This window comes from Balaenoptera acutorostrata, chromosome 18 (assembly GCF_949987535.1).
Source record: "Balaenoptera acutorostrata chromosome 18, mBalAcu1.1, whole genome shotgun sequence".
Classification (NCBI taxonomy): Eukaryota; Metazoa; Chordata; class Mammalia; order Artiodactyla; family Balaenopteridae; genus Balaenoptera; species Balaenoptera acutorostrata.
The window spans coordinates 66,665,418-66,683,531 of NC_080081.1; the positions used below are offsets into that span (position 1 = coordinate 66,665,418).

An 18,114-nucleotide genomic window follows, 5' to 3' on the forward strand; every position below is an offset into this window, starting at 1 on the left:
GGAGGAGGAAGGACCCTGGATGGATCTGACATGAAAGAAAGCAATGAGGTTTGGTGTGGTTCACAAGGGAAACCCCTGGGAGCCCAGGTGTGAGCGGAAGTGAAAACGCATCGGTTCCCAGGCAGCCACGCCCAGCAAAGTCACCTGGAGTTCTAGTTCTCAGAGCTTCCAGTTTCTCTGATGGACCCGTCTCGGCTCTGTTCTCTATCCCACATAACACTGCTCCTTTTTTGTGAAATTGTGGTAAAATGTATATAGCATGACATTTACCATTTTAATCATTTTAAAGTATACAATTCAGTGGCATTAAGTACATTCACAATGTTGTGCAACCATCAGCACTATCTGTTTCCAGAGCTTTTTCATCATCCCAAATAGCATCTATACCCATTAAATAATAACGCTCCATTATCTCCTACCTCCAGCCCCTGGTAACGACTCTGCTGCTTTCTGTCTCTATGAATTTGCCTCTTCTAGGTACCTCATATAAGTAGAATCATATAATATTTGTCCTTTTGTGTCTGGCTTCTTGCACTTAGCATAATGTCTTCAAGGTTCATCTGTCTGTAGCATTCACTCCTTTTTAAGGCTAAATAACATTCCATTGTGGATGGACCACGTTTTGTTTATCCATTCATCTAACCCTGCTCATTTGTATCTAGAGCTGTTTTCACACTAGTGATTTACTTAAATGGACATGAAGTCCATATGTCTACATGTACTGGTTTGCTGTTAAAAGAGGTTGTTGCTTTACTTTTTTCCCCCTCACAACTTTGTAATTATTGCTTTAGCTATGTGAAATTAACTTTAAATGTGCAAGCAGGTAATCGTGTAGTGCAGAGACTTATTACCCAAATAGGACTAGATTTTTGGTTAAGAATAACGCAGCATCAGCACCCTGCTTTAGATTGGGAACTGGGAAATGTTCCATTACAAACAAAGAGAAAGACTCTCCTACTGAAGAGAACACGTTCAAAAGATCTGGGAAAGTCACTTTAGTCTCCCGGGCCACAGGGTCCTCATCAGTGAAATACAGATGACCTAGATCGAGAATCCAGAGACTATGAGACAAATCTGTTTTGCCTGTTTTTTAAATAAAGTTTTATCGGAACACATTTATGCTCATGTGTTTACTCTGTGTCTATCACTGCTTTTGACCTAAACTATTTACTCTCTGGCCCTTTTGAGAAAAAGGTTGCCAACCCTTGATCTAGATGATCCTTTTCCAATATCCCTTTGACTCTAAAATCTCTGATGATGTGCTAGGTGGCAGAAGGAGTGAAGAAAGAATAAAGTCAAAAGGACACAGAAATGGAGGTTGATGCACTGGCTCTTGACGAGGCTTGAATGTAAAAATGCCTCTGTCCTGTTCAGGTTTAATCCCTTTACTGTAGTCCTCATTCCTCCCGCCTTCCTCTCTTGCCTCAAGCACCCACAGCTGAAGCTGCCTGGGGACAGCTTTGATTGCACATAAAAATCCCTATAGTCTTTCGCTTCTGGAGCACACGCTTAGCTTGTGTGAAATCCTTCTATACATCAGCTGGAAAACCCTTTTCCTTCGGTAGGAAGGAAAGAATGTATAACCCCTACATCTTCCCAGACCCAAGGAATTTTGTGGAGGAAAATCGGTCCTCTGTGCCCACGTGCTGCTCTGGTCTCCCCCAGGGAACATCCTGGAGAAGACAGAGCCCCGCGCTCAGTTTCCTGGGTGTCCTGCACACATATCCCTCCCAGTTGCTGTTTCACAGCGTTTCATGATTCATGCTAAAATGTCCTCCTTATTTAGGTGGATTAAATCCACAGGCTGTTTGTTTCATTGGCTGTCATGTTTTAATTACACAACAAAAATTGTCATTATGCAGATTTCTCATGTTGCACGCCATATGTTACCAACGTATTGAGTTTTTGCTCTCTGTACTTACAAGTATAAAAGTCTCCCACTGGTTTTATTTTAATTAATTAATTTATTAATTTATTTTTGGCCATGCAACACAGCTTGCAGGATCTTAGTTCCCCAACCAGGGATTGAACCCCGGGCCCACAGCAGTGAAGTGCGGAGTCCTAATCACTGGACCGCCAGGGAACTTCCCTCCCACTGGTATTATATGCAGATCCTCAACCTATGATGGGATTACATCCCAATAAACCCATCGTAAGTTGAAAATACCCCGAGTTGAAAATGGATTTAATGCACCTAACCTACCTAACATCAGAGCTTAGCCTAGCCTACTTTAACGTGCTCAGAACACTTAACAGTAGCCTACAGTTGGGGAAAAACATCTAACATAAAACACTTTTTTATAATAAAGTGTTGAATATCTCAGGCAATTTACTGAATACTGTACTGATAGTGAAAAACAGAGTGGTTATAAGTATATCGGTCGTTCACCCTCGTGATCTCCTGGCTGACTGGCAGCTATGCTCACTGCCCAGCATCAAGAACGGGGATCCGACTGCACATCACTAGCCCCTGGCAAAGACCAAACTCAAAATTCAAAGTACGGTTTCTACTGAATGTATTGCTTTCATACTATCATAGAGTCAAAGTATTGTAAGTCAAACCATCATAAGTCAGGGACCATCTGTATATGTATATATATGTATATGTGTGCGTGCACATATATATTTGTGTATACATCAACATATATAAACTTTTATGTTTATTGCGTTTTGGTTTAGAAATGATTTCAGATTTATAGAAAAGTTGCAAAAATAGTACAAAAACTTCTCATATACTCTGCACCCAGATTCCCTTCATGTTAAGTATCATCATATTTGCTTTGTCCTTCTCCCCCTCTGTCCTGCTCCATTATCTCTCCCTCACACAGGATGCCCCCATGCCTAAACACTTAAGTGAATAATTCCTTAAAATAACATTCTTTTATGTAGTAGTAAAGTTATCAAAATTAGGAAATTAACATTGATACAATACTTTAATCTACAGATTGATGTGTGATTATAAAATTATGCATGAGAGAGATGGAATTTATTTTTCTCATAACGGGTATTGTTTGTTCTGGACTTTATTTCTACTTCATGGTTTTCCATTTTTAGAAAATAACAAACATAAAGTAGTATTTTAAATCTCCAGGTGCTCAAAAAGTTTTTTTAAAAAGCTTGCTGTCCAAATCTACACTCTGATATTAGAACTTAAGATTCCAGAAAGTATTAATAATAAAAATAAAAGTGATAATAATAAATCGTAATGTCTTTTCTCCCCTGATGTATAGTTTGGGGTCAGAACAACTGAACCTTATATCAAGTCCAGCTGCTGTTCTGGATGTCCTGCCTTTTCGTGAATTTGAGCAGCTGTGTAAGTGTGGGACCTCGGATAGGTACTTTCTAGTAAATCCCTAAGTTGATGATGGCTAGCGCTGTTTCCATGGGAGATGGTAAATAGTACCTGGGAGAACTCTTTTTTTCTTTATTTCTCAGCTCCTCACCCTAAAGGTGGAGCTAAAAACACGTCTATAGGGGCAAGAGAGACACAACAGAGCAAATTAAAATTATGGCTCTTTAACAAAATCTTTGTGGGAATCCAGAAGAGAAATTTATGCCACTGAATAGAATAGAATTAATGTGTAATTCAGAAGGTTTTTTTCCCCCTAAAACCTGAGACCCATGTAACATGAACTCATATTTGAGTGCAGTGCTTGCACAGCAGTCATTACCCGTCACGTACTCGTCTGCCAGCCCTATCAAAACTGACTGTAACATATCTCCTCAGACATAGTGCTGTTAGGAGCGCTTTGCAGAAACATATCTTATCTTTTCCAGAGAGTAAATCCCTGCTCCCTTGGACATGCAGGTTATGGAGAGTACTTACAAATGCCATAGCTTGAGTGTGTCAGCTCTTACCAATGGACACATGATGTGTTATATGCTAACTCTTTACATTCCTGGATACCTCCGTGGAGCAAGTAGGGCAGACAAAGAAGGTGGAGAGTCTTTTAAGAGTCTATTTGTAGAAGTGGGTCCAGTGCTCCAAGCTAGACCCTTATACACTGAGATGTACTATGTGTTTGGGGGGAAAAGGTACCATTCAACTCCCAGGAGAGTTCAAATCCAACTGTCCAGTCCCCTAAACCTGGGAGCGAAGGGGCAGGGGAGGTAGAAGATTTAGTCAGCCTCACTCATGAAAGTCCAAAGCGGCAGTTCTTGAGGAGAAATGCTGGGTCTGTCCACTGTGCCGCACTCTGGGAACAGGAGGCGTGAAGGTGGCCTCTGCTGCCTGGGACACTCTGCACAGACTCAGTGCTCAGTCTTTGGGGGGGTTCTACCATTGCACGTACCTCCATACTATCTACTCTTGGGAAGCACCCATGGGGGCCCCGTTACTGAGATCTGCTTGTGGACAGTACCTCCTAGAGTCCCATCTCAGGGAGTACAGTATAAATGGTGCCCTGAGGTTGTGTCCAGGACGACCCTGGTCAGCAGTGTGAGTTTATGCTTCTATTCCTAAACAGACAGAAACAAGCAAAGAGCTTTAAAATGAGCCCCATCTCACAAACTATCTTCCCTCAGCCTTTTCACTTCTACATTTTTTGCCCAGCGATCAAGTTTGAGTTCCACTCTTCTCTTTTCAGACACAGGTGTCATTTCAACTCCTTGTTCCATTAAAAGTTTGAATTAAAGCTTTTCTATGTTTTAGGTCAAATGTTGAAAACCTGTTTTTGTTGTTTTTCACTAGCAATACCTCTGTTCGGTAACTTCCCAAAAGAACAAAAGGAATTGGTCCCACTACGGATTCTTTTGTTCTTGGTTTTAATGCACAGGGCAGACAAGATGGTCTGAATATGAAGAGGTAGGAAGGAATTTACTCAGGAGCAGAGACTTCCACCCATGGTATTTAAGAATACAAAAGTTTTTTTCTCTACAGATCCCTCCACCTTCCTGCCTTCATTATTTGTACAGCAAAAGGGATGAAATCTGACATGCCTGCTTCTTCTCTACACAAACTTTGCATTGATATCTTTACATGCTGAAAAACTTTAAATATCACAGATGAAAGATATTCTGCCTGATGAATGAAGGCAGTCAGCTTATATCTGGACTCAGGCACCTGTGGCCACAAGGCTGGGAACTCAGCAGCGACCCAGTGAGGAAAGAAGTGAGCTGGGAACGGGCAGGGCTCAGGTTCAAATGCAGAGCACGGGGAAGGTCAGAGACACAGGGAGGTTTGCATTGGACAGCGTCAGTCACAGGGCAGGACTACCTGAGGGACCCTGTTGTGTGCTTAAATGAGCGGCACTGTGACAGCAGGAGGCGCTGTGGCAAAGTCTCTGGGTATGAGGATGGCACGATGGCCAGGGGTTTACAGGCAGAGGGGAGCTGGAGGGTGCCCAGGGCCTCGAGCCCTTACTCAGCTCCGCTCCGGCGGGGGCAGGTCAGAAACATCCAGTTTGAGAGCGTGCCCAAAGCCAGGTATCACCCAGGAAAAATCAGTTATCTGAATTTGATCAAGCAAGTTTATTGGACCCCACTGCCTCACATCCTCTAGGGGGATGGGCTTGCCAAGAGAGTGCCAGTGTGGTTTCATTGGCCCTGAAATTGGGAGAGCCAAGTCTTGCAGGCCTTTAATAACTAGAATTGTGCGAGGTAGACACGGCGGTATGGAGTCTTCTAAAGAGACTGGTAAATGCAAAATATATCTTTTTTTTTTTTGAATTTTTGAATTTTATTTACTTTTTATACAGCAGGTTCTTATTAGCTATCTATTTTATACATATTAGTGTATACACGTCAATCCCAATCTCCCAATTCATCCCACCACCACCACCACCCCTCATCAGTGTCCCCCCTTGGTGTCCATACGTTTGTTCTCTACATCTGTGTCTCTATTTCTGCCCTGCAGACCGGTTCATCTGTACCATTTTTCTAGGTTCCACATATATGCATTAATATACGATATTTGTTTTTCTCTTTCTGACTTACTTCACTCAAACTATATCTTATTTCTTTGTGGCACGTAAGTTCTAGCAGAGACAAATGGGGAAAATGTGATACAGATCTTCCTGAAACATATCTGAGCACACGAAAAAGTTTTGGAACTGACTCAAGTTCAAGTTCAAGCTTCATCATTTATTTGAGATACTGGGCCAGTGACTTATCTTGCATGTTAACTCTGTCTTCATCTTCAAAATGGGAATGATGTTGGGAAAGTATAAACAGATTTGCTTCTCTAATTTCTTGAAAGCATCATAGGCAAAAATGGTTAGATGAGATGCCACTTCTAAACTGTTTAGCACCTGGCTCACAGGCTGTCCATGACAGCTATTATATATTTAATAATTTCAGATCTCTGTTCTCAGCACAGGTATAGTGTCTGATAGCCATTCACACCACAAATATGTATCAATTGTCTGCTGTGGTCCAGGCATCATTGTACTGAGCTTTGGGATATAGGAATGAGACAGGCAGTCACATGGTGGGCTCTGAAAGAGTAATCAAATGAGTGAATGAATACAATCAATGTCCTCAAAAGATGAACTGATCCCTGGAATTTCATTGTTATTTGTAGTAAAGCTGGGTTCTTTGTACCTTTTCTTCTGTCTCTGTTACTAACAGAAGATGCACTAAAAACTAATTTGAGGCACCCTAAAGAATCAGCCACACCTCTCCCACCCATCTTCTCCCTGGGGCTGCCCTGGAATGCAGCCACAGAACCTTTTCCCATTGATTTTGCAGGTGGCTGTGGTTTGCTGCTTTCTGTCCCAGTAACCTCTATTTTATCTGTCAAGAGTGGCATTCCCTGTCGTTGAAAGCAGCAGTTTGCCAACCCCGTGTGCTTGGAGTCCTGTTTCATGGAGCATTACAGACAGCAAAAGAGAAAGTTTAGCAGATTTGCTTCTCTAATTTCCTGAAAGGATCACAGACAAAACTTGCCCTCTAGCAAAATGCTTTCAGTTTGCCTTAAAATAACAAGGATTTTTTGCCACGACAGGAGAAATGAGAGGCCAGGGAAGAATGGTCCCGTATTTCCTGGTTTCCTTTGGTTCCGTTACTACTCATGGACTACAGTAAGGTTTAAAACATATTAACTTAAATATCTGCTCTTTCCTAATAGCCTAATGTACTCAGAAAGACTTTTTCTCCTATTACTGTAAAACACAGTGCTAATTTCTCATAATTGAGCTTGTGGGTTTTAACAATGGAAGGAATCATGCTCAGGAGGAAGAAAAATCTTTCTTCTCCTTTGAAGAAATTCGAGGTACATTTACATTTATAGTTTCATGAAAAAAATTCCCTTTTATATCTAGTTAATTTTGTTAACTGAATTTCTAACAGACGTGTGTAAAATATACAAGGAATGGTTTCAAAATAATGCAGCTGATGTGAGTGATACTCAAGAATCGGCCTTACTAGAACATAAGCTTTGTAAAACCAGAGATGCTATCTGTCTTGTTCCCTCGTTGGTCTCCTGTAACATTGCAACGCAAAGAGTAGGTGCTCAAGACTTACCGATGGGTGTTGACTATCTCACATGTCTATACACCAGTGTAGATGAACATTTGAAGAGGAAGTCTTCAGGCTTCCAGCTCTCAAACTCTGGAGGTGGTCACACCCAACCCCATCTCTTGCTTACATGCACAGTGGCATCCATCTCTTATTTGAACGATACTTTAACGAGACCCAAATCTGCTTACGTTTCTCCATTACATTTCCCATCCCCCTGGTGCAAATACACTCTTCCCTGGCCTCCCACGTTCAGGCTTGGCTAGCCCCTGCTCATCTGCCAGGTCTCAGCTTAAATTTCACTTCTAATTTAAGGCTCTCCTTCACGGACCTCACTGTATGAAAGTCCTTGTGATTTGCTGTCTTAGCATCCTGGATGTTTTTTCTTCAAGGCACATATCACAATTATCATTATATAAATATCTAAGTAATTATTGTTTAATGCGCCCTTGACTAGACGATGGCTCCTTGATGGCAGGGGCTGTATTTATCTTTTTCCAAAGTACATCCCTAGCATCCAGTGATTCCTAGTTGGAGTGGGCGGTTAAAAAATATTTGTTGTGGGAGATTGGGACTGACATATACACACTACTGTATATAAAATAGATAACTAATAATAATCTGCTGTAGGGCACAGGGAACTCTACTCAGTGCTCTGTAATGGCCTACATGGGAAAAGAATCCTAAAAAAAAAAAAAAAAAAAGAGTGGATATATGTACAACTGATTCACTTTGCTGTACACCTGAAACTAACACAACATTGTAAGTCAACTATACTCCAATAAAATTTTTTTTAATTTGTTGAATTTATGAAAGAATTGAAGGAGAGAGAGAGGGTGGGAAGAAGGGAATCAAGAATTAGGGGATGGATGACTTAGTGTTTCTTTAGATTTGCCTAAATTTTATTGACACATCTTGATCTTACTACACTGATCTTGACCATTTTTTGTTTCTCAGAAGATACGTGTGTGTGTGGTGTATGCTTTTGTATATTTTTTTGAAGTTAGATTGATGGGGTGGCCATATTTCTATATAATCCAAAATACCAGAATAAATCCTTATTGATTTAATAATGATTTACTTTATCAATTACTTAGCAAACCAAAATCTTCATATCTGAAATAGAGGAATAATTTTCTTTTAAATCACACTGATCATTAGTTGCTCATTTTGGATCTTAGCCAGTTGCTAAATTTAAACCACAAAATGTATAAATCACACACATAAACTAGCACGTGTGTGTAATTAGCAGCAAGATTGTGTAACATCCTCAAACATTTTCTACCTTTAAGTACCTTTATTTGGTGTCCTACCTTTCCATTTTCATGTGATGGATAGTTGGTCTGCTGAGTTGACTGCATGTTTTATGACACAAACAAGAAAGGCTCCAGAAACATAACAGTTATTAGAAATGACACATACACACGTATCAAGGCAAGGAGTTGGATTGGCCCCGGGAAGCTGGTAGCATAGGGAGGACGGGCTGAAGGCTCTGTCCTGGCTCTGGGTCTTTCAGGGGATGGCAGGGCTTGGGTGGGTAGGTGGGTGGGTTGAGTCTCTAACAACTGAAGAAACTTCACAGACCCTTATCGTGTTAAAGAAAAACAACAAAGACTGTGTTCATTTGCTCTTCTCTGAAATCGGGTTCCCCAGAGCCAAGACCCTGAGATGAGGATTCCTGTCCAAGGGATCAAGGAAATGAGCCGAGGAGAAGCCAGTAGGAAGAGGGAAAGCAAGATAGTGAAAGCGTAGACGCGAAGCAAGGGTGCAGTTTCAGGTGAGGTCCCAGCCTCAGTCTGGACTCCTACGAGCTCTGGAACATTCATGCCACAGCAGAGTTTGTCCTACCTGGAGGCAAGAAGGAGGGCTTTCAGACTCCTGCACCAGCCCGTCATTGGCTACCGGTCCCGCCAGGGGTACTTCAACTTTCTGAGAGTTGGAGTAAAGTGGCCCCCCAACTCACGGGTCCTCTGAAGAGGGTTGCAAGTATAAGCTGTTAGGAACAAAGTGCAATCAGTAACTGATGGATGAGAGCCCAGAACCAGCAAAGGGATCCAAAGGAATTGGGTGGAGCATCTACACCATCTGCTACAGCAACCCTGCCAGTTCAGAGCCCCTAAGATTTAAACTTACGCTATTTTATTGACTTTTCTAGAGGAGAGAAAAAGTTATACTGTCTTTCCTGGGTTCTCTGATAGTCAATGCTTTAGTAGTTTTTTTTTTTTTAATCTTTATTTAACACACGTGGCTACTGTTACATACACTATTCTTAAATAGCCTCACCAACTACTTTTTCTTGAGTGAGTGTCCAATAATTAATAAAGAATTATGTACTCCACTTTTCATGTTAGGTCATGGAAGATCAATACCTTGTTATTAATGAACAACTGATTGTGTTCTGTGTTATGAGCCTTGTACTGAATGAACTGACCACAGATTTTGCTGACTTTTTGGTTCTAAACCACCTGCCATCTCTTAGCTACCTATTAATTCTCCCTCCTAGATTTGTTTAGTCCAGCTAAAGAATAATTCAAAATGGAGATTATTCCCAAGACTCACAGCCACATTAGCCTATGGTTATCAGAAAATCTGGTCCATGAAGGAGACTCTGTTACCCTTGAAAAGACTGATTCTATCTGTCAGTATTAATGGAGGTCGTTGTGCCAGTGAGACCCAGCCTGGGGTGGAGATGTGCTCTTTCAGGATCTATTGTCCTTTTAAATTGAACACACTCTGTACAAAGCTATAAATGCACAGTTGGTTTGGGAACTTCTCTCCAGAAGTTCTGTGTCAAATAAGACTGGAGTTACTCTTAAAATCCCATACTTTATTTTTGAAAGACTAGCTGTCTGCCTACTTTGTTTCCTTTCTTTCTCTCTTTCTTTTACCTTGTCTTTCATTCAGCATTTATTTACTGAGTGCCTACTGTGAGCCAGGCACTGTTGTAGGGGTACAGTAGGGAACAAAATATACAAAGGTCTCCCCAAATTGAAACTTTCATCCTAGTGGGATAGACTGAAGTTAAACACATGCACACACAATATTTACAAACCATGGCAAGTGCTACAAAGGCAATAAAGTGAGGTGAAGGAATAGAGTGACTTTGATGAGACAAGTTGAGGGGGGCAGGTAGATTCCATCTGAGAAAGCTCCAGCTCTCTAATGATCTGGAAGTAGAATTTTTGGGGTGGAAGGAATAATGAGTGAGAAGCACTGGAGCCACCAACAAGCCTGATGTGGTCCAGAGAAGACAGCCAGTATGGCCAGAAAGAAGACAAGAGGGAAGGTGGTCATGAGGTCTGAGAAGTAGGCAGATGCCAGCTCATTCAGGGGCTCACAGGCCTTTGGAAGGAGATTGCATGTTTGAGAAATCATTAAAGGATTCTAAGTAAGAGAGCGACTTAACATGATTGATTTTTGAAAAGATAGCTACCCTCTTTGCTGTTGATGATACCATAAATAAAAGCAGGGAGACAGGAAAGCAATGACAGCAGGTAAGACTTCCGGGGGTTGCTGTAGGCACTTGAGGAGTGGAGGCACACAGAATAAATTGTGGAGAGAGACGCAAAGGACTCGCCACTTGCTATACAGGTGAGTCCTTGGGCAGGTTACTGAACTTTCCTTGGCCTTAGTGTCCCCATGCGAATGGTGGGGATGATACTCAGGTACCTACCACATCGTGTTCTTATGAGGATTAAATGTATTAATATTTACTCCACAAAAGCTCTTCTACAATTCAGAGCAAATAGTAATCAATCTGTGTTTGCTGTTTCTTAATTGTTATTATTTATTATTGGATATGGAGAGGGAGAAATCTAAGTTGAAGGCTGAACATATCCTATTGTCTAGTACATAGGTAGTGCCCTAGAGTACTTTTAAGATGTGGAGGCTCTTGGTCTAATTTTGTTACTATTGGCTTATGGCGACTACAAGCCAATGACTCAAGCTTTGCCTCACCTCACCTTCTTATCTGTAAATGGGGCACATGCTAACTACCGCTTCAGTAGACTTCAGTGAAGATAGGAAGTCAAACTGCATGCTACACCTAACAGTCTTTGTAGTTTTCAATGGAGAAGTTATTAATGAACAAGGTAAAAATGACTGACCTGTAAAAAAAAGATATGGTTTTCAAACTATGGTTTATATGTTCAATGACTGTGAAATCCAAGCATCTGGTTGTATGTGTTTTAGCTAATGTAATGGATAAACAAAAACAAAAGAAAAGGGAGAAAATGGTTGTTGTTGGAGCATTGTCTGATTTCTGATTTTCTTAAGACTGACTAAAAAGGGGATTCAATTAGGGCAGGAAAGACAATGTTGAATGAGAGATATAGAGGACTTCCTTACTGTACATGCAAAAAGAATAACTTGAATGTCGTTTTAAAAAAAAGGATTAATGAATGCAGAAACCTATTCCACTAATTCAAGTAGGATATTTTGGGTCAGTGACTTCTTATTCTTAGAACCTGGAACCCAGATTTGAGTCCTGACTCTGAAAGGCACCTCCATTGCTTCAAAGTTTTGGCAATTATGGATAAAGCTGCTATAAATATCCAGGTGCAGATGTTTGTGTGGACACAGGTTTTCAGCTCCTTTAGGTAAACACCAAGGAATGCAACTGCTGGATTGTATGGTAAGAGTATGTTTAGTTTTCTAAGAAACCACCATACTGTCTTCTAAAATGGTTGTAACATTTCACATTCTTACCACCAATGTATGAGAGTTCCTGTTTCTCCACATCCTCGCCAACGTTTGGTGGTGTCTGTGTTCCAGATTTTGGCCATTCTAATAGGTATGTAGTGGCATATCATTGTCATTTTAATTTGCATTTCCCTGATGACATGATGTGGAGTGTCTTTTCATATGCTTATCTGTCATCTGTATATCTTCTTTGGTAAGGTGTCTGTGGTCTGAGCTGTTTGGCCCATTTTTTAATCAGGTTTGTTTTCTTATTGTTGAGTTTTAAGTGTTTGTATATTTTGGATAACAGTCCTTTATCAGATGTGTCTTTTGCACATTTTTCTCTCAGTCTGCAGTTTGTTTTTTCATTCTCTTGACACTGTCTGTCACAGAGCAGAAGTTTTTTTTAATTTTAATAAAGTTCAGCTTATCAGTTAGTTCTTTCATGGGTTGTGTTATATCTAGAGTCATTACCATACCCAAGGTCATCTAGATTTTCTCTTATGTTATCTTCTAGGATTTTCATAGTTGTACGTTTTGCATTTCAGCCTGTGCTCCATTTTTAGTTGATTTTTGTGAAAGGTGTAAGGTCTGTGTCCAATTTCCTTTTTTTGCATGTGGATGTCCAGTTGTTCCAGCACCATTTATTGAAAATACTGTCTTTGCTTCATTGTACTGCCTTTGTTCCTTTGTTAAAGATCAGTTAACTATATTTATGTGGGTCTACTTCTGGGCTCTCTATTCTGTTGCATTAGTCTATTTGTCTATTTTTTCACCAATATCACACTGTCTTGACTACTGGAGATTTATAGTAAGTCCTGAATTCAGGTAGTGTCAGTCCTCTAACTTTGTTCTTCTCCTTCAATATTTATTGTGTTGGTTATTCTGGGTCTTTTGTTTCTCCATATAAACTTTAGAATAAGTTTGCTGATATCCACAAAATAACTTTCTGGAATTTTGATTAGAATTACATTGAATCTGTAGATCACATTGGAAGGAACTGACATCTTGACAATATTGAGCCTTCCTATCCATGAACATAGAATATCTCTTCATTTATTTAGTTCTTTGATTTCATTCATCAGTTTTATAGTTTTCCTCATAAAGACCGTGTACTATTTTGTCAGATTTTTACTTATTTCATTTTGTGGGATGCTAATATAAATAGTATTGTGTTTTTAATTTCAAATTCCACTTGTTCATTACTGGTATATAGGAAGCAATTGAATTTTATATATTACCCTTGTATCCTGCAACATTTCTGTTGTCACTTAGTAGTTCCAGGAGTTTTTTTGTAGATTCTTTCACTTTAGCATTATTCTTCAAAGGGATCTCCTCCTTAGAGTGGCCCTTTTGCAGAAACTGTATCTATATTTAGGACTTACCTATATTTTGAATTTTTTTTTAAGGTACCTCATTATGCATATGAGTTTGGGTGATTTAAATCAGAACTAATACCTTCATCTCTCCTATCCTGATTGCTGTTATTCCTCCTTTTCTTCAGCCACGGGAGTGAGCATTGCAGTTGGGGAGAAAAGGTTTCTGTCACTAGCTAGCAGGAGACATAGGCCTTGAGGTCCTTCTGAAATGCACACAACTATTCCGGCTTTCTTCCATCATGGGATAAGTTTCAGCCCTTGTTATCATTCCATTTGAGTGAGTGTCACATTTCTAACGAGTATTTCAGTTTCACTTTGGTACACCAGGAACACACACCCTGGGAGAAATACCAGAACCTCCTGTAAACTCATCCTGATCTGTGCCTGCTTTCTCTCCTTCTCTTGTGTCCCTAGGTAAGTGTGAAATCGGTTGGGCCTACTACTGCACGGGAGCAGGTGCTGCCACCGCCATGCTGCTATGCACATGGCTGGCTTGCTTCTCAGGCAAGAAGCAGAAACAGTACCCGTACTGAGATGGAGCCACCAGGAGCAAACAGAGGAGAAGATGGGCTGAAGGGGCTGGGAGGGACTGAAGCATCCAGCTAGTCTCAAAAGGTGGAATAGTGGTTCTAAACCATACAACACTAATGAAATGAAACCCAATGGAATTTAAAACATTATACCACGTGGAAGGGTTGTGCAAGATTTGTGAAAGAAATGTAGAGCATGGAATGATAGAGAAAAATGGACCAAAGGCTAAAAATATTGCAGGGTGTTGGGTGTTTCTATTCCACAGAGTATTGTTGATGTAGAACACACACATACACAAAACAAATCTATATATGCAAACAAGGTTTTTTTTTTTTTTTTTTAAGGATGATGACTCAGAGAATCAAAAGGGCTAGTAGAAACAGTATTAGGTTGGGAAGCAGGGTAACGCACAGACGTTCCCGGTAAGTCATGGCACTTCTGAAAGCACACGAGCACCTACAGACGTACGCATCCACACACATGCCCATACACAGACATTTAAATTGTTGCACAGTCTGTATGAGAGGTTTAGCAGTGCATTACTCCTCTGTTTTCTTTTTAATACGCATTTAAAATACAGTATTATCACTTTATAAAGTATACATTAAACCTAATAAATGGACCAATAAGCCACTCTATCAGTATTTTGTATACTCTGCATAAACTCTTTATGCCCTCAACATGTTTTCAGTGTTTATGCAGATCTTTAGAATTAAGCCTTTGTATTTCAATATTATTCAAAAAATATGCAATATTTCTCTGAGTAGCTTCTGCTATGGTATTCTTATGAAGTAAAGGGGCAACTTTCTGTCCACTGTAGGAGAGAATTCAGTTGAAGATGTGAGAGTAATGAGAGACATTTTCCAGTCACTAGATCTTGTTTTCTTTCGTCCATTATTGTACTGTGCTGTACCACATTTATTCCAATATTCATTTTGTAAAAAATAAAAACGTGCTATTTTGTTTGTATTTGAAAAGCTCTGTGAATAAATTCTCTCTTTGATCAGTAGCTCAGTGTGTCATAGAGTGTTAATTCAGTTATGGGGTTTGCTTCTTTAATTTCCTAAATGTAGTCTTTCAACTCCAACTGTCCCGTAAATTTTCCATTTCATTTTTAGGCCTCCTATTCATTCACCCACTAGTCATCCAACCAGGAGTTACTCTCGGCACACAAGTTATTACAGGTGAGTAAGACATAATTCCGACTTTCAACTTAAATTCTTTGCAACCAGAATTCTAACTGCCTGTTCATTGCACTTCAGTCATGATCCAATCCTTACGAGAGAAGAATTTCAAGTCTATTTTGGATGAAGTTTGAGAATATGGACAATATTTAGAAGTGGTTGAAGGCAACGAAAACCAGGTCACGATTCAGTCTCCATGGGTGATGACAGAGTGGTCACAAGCTGACAGTGACGTGCTGCTTCTCCACTTTCTACAAGGCGCTGCATTTCTTCGGTGCTTCTGTGCCAGGGGCAGTTTCATACCTCTGTTCTTTCAGGGATCTTGCCATTGAGAAAGATTCTTTCACACTCCTGTTACCAGCATAAAGCCTTGACTAGAGAGAAAGATTTGGACCCTTTCACAACCCCCTAACAGAACCAACTCTTTCAAAAGCAAAGATTGGATAAGGGATACATTCTTTTATTAGGTGATGCTGAGTAAGCATCAAATCCTTAAAACTTCCATTTCAATTAGTTTCTAAACTATATACTTTTCATATTTGGAAATTGAACATTCTGGCTATTTACACATGTAACTATATTTTCTATTCATTCTATGCACATTTATCATTTAACTTGAATATCCGAATATCACACTTGCTTCTGGCACTTTTAATCATCCAGGGTGAGGATTGATGTAGCCCTGGAAGAACAATACAAGACTCTGGCCAATAACATTCTGGGCTTTCTGAGGCTTTGTTGCTATGGAAAAAGTCACTCTGCTCTCAGATGCTTAATTCTTCATGCGCTGAATGCCGTTTGATTGTATCTCTTTGTCCACTGAGCAGGGGCTTCTCCACTCTGTGGCTTCCTGCCGGGAGGAGAAGATTGCACTTTGCTTCCTCAATTAGCCCATCATTTTCATGTATTGCTGGTGCTTTTCAAATTTCTTTAACTGTACCTTCCTGTCAGAATAGTGTTATGACTTCTTAGCTCTCATTATCAAGTTGGAGTTCTCAATGGAATTCATTAAGGTCTCATTTCTTGGACAGATTTAATGATAACATTGTCATTTTTATGTAATCCTTAGGGTTTTAGACATTAGTGAACCTCACTAGGATAAAAAGCTGATCACTCTGACATGATCAAGTCAACTGGCAAACCCTTGTATCTCTATTCTGACTAGTCATATTTTTCTTTGGTTCAAGATGTCCCAGCATTTGATGAGGAGCATTGATGTATTAAGAATTATACTAAAAAATAAAGAATTACATATACAGCTTTTCAAGTGAAAATCAGGATTCATGAAATAATAATAACAGTAATATAAAATCTATGAAAAGTATATATTCACAGGCTGCTTACTGATGTACACGTAAGGCACCAAAAAAGCTCCATTCACAACCTCGTAAAGCTTTCATTGCTTGTACATGCTTTTGAGGTAAGTGGGGAGTTTTCCTTGTTTTTAGGAAGAGAAGATGTTACATAAAGAAGTTAATTGATGAAATTGAATTGACTCTTCCAATTTTCAACATATTTATTTGTGTATTTGGGTAACAAATAGTTCTTGAGCTTCTGCTACTTGCTAGGCATTCTACTACTATATGTAAAGCACTCCATAAAGTACAACCCCTGCTCTCAAGTTGCTCCTAAGCTTATGGGGGAAAACGAAGAAGAACATCAGTGATTACATGTCCCATTATGTCAATTGACTCTCAAAGATAAGGAGGAAGTTTCTCCCAGGTAAACTGGAATCCTTTACCTTAATTTATTTATTAAAGATAAATTTAAAGGGCATAAGAAAAAGAAAGATGATAAATGATGATTTTCTGCACTTCAGAGACATCGTTAAGAAAACAAAAAGGTAAGCCAAAGCCTCGAAAAGTTACATATCTGGCAAAGAACTTATATTCCGAATAACTCTTTCAAAGAAATAATAAAAAGACAAACAACTCAATTTTTTGAATGGTTAAAATAAATGGAATATTTTACAAAAGAAGATACACAAATGCCAATAATCACATTGAAAAGGTGCTCAACATCAATAGTCAAGAAGAATATGAGACTCAGAGGCACAGTGAAACACCACGTAACATACATTAGAATGACTAAAATAAAAAAAAGAAATTACAACACCAAATGTTGCCAAGTATGGAGATGTGTGGTTGGAAACAATTAGGCAGTTTTTCTTAAGTTAACCATAGGAATTCCTCTTCTAGGTATTCATGCAAAAAAAAAAAAATGTCCACAAAAAATGGCATTAAAATGTTTGGAGTTCATAATAATCTGACACTGAGAACAACTCAAATGTCCACCAATACATAGAGAAATTATGATATATTTAAACAGTGGAATACTACTTGTCAATGAAAAAGAATGAATTTCTAGTATACATGACAACATCGACGAATCTCACAGACATTATGCTGAACAAAAGAAGCCAGACACAGAGGCAAAACTAATATATGGTGACAGATATCAGGACTGATTTATTTGAGGTGATTAACTGGTGAGGACATAGGGAACTTCCTGAGATGATAGGAATGTTCTGTATATTGATGAGGGTGGTAGTTACATGGATGTATACACTTGCCAGAATCGATCGATACATGCACTTCATTGTATGCTTATTGTATGTTAATTGTACTTTAATAAAAAGAGACGGGGGGGCTTCCCTGGTGGCGCAGTGGTTGAGAGTCTGCCTGCCAATGCAGAGGACACGGGTTTGAGCCCTGGTCTGGAAGGATCCCACATGCCGCGGAGCAACTAGGCCCGTGACCCGCAACTACTGAGCCTGCGCATTTGGAGCCTGTGCCCCGCAACAAGAGAGGCCGCGATAGTGAGAGGCCCGCGCACCGCGATGAGGAGTGGCCCCCGCTCGCCGCAACTGGAGAAAGCCCTCGCAC

General features: G+C 39.9%; 1 protein-coding gene across 2 annotated transcripts in view; it reads left to right on the forward strand.

Annotated features, from left to right (window-relative positions):
- Window positions 1–15,054, forward strand: part of LHFPL6 (LHFPL tetraspan subfamily member 6) — a 271,499-nt gene extending 256,445 nt beyond the window's left edge. For both annotated transcript variants that reach the window (XM_007193675.2, XM_057532981.1), the window contains one exon: window positions 13,929–15,054. In XM_007193675.2, the coding sequence (XP_007193737.1) occupies window positions 13,929–14,047 (119 nt within the window). In that variant the 3' untranslated portion in view covers window positions 14,048–15,054. The remainder of the gene's footprint in view (window positions 1–13,928) is intronic.
- The last annotated feature ends 3,060 nt before the right edge of the window (window positions 15,055–18,114 follow it).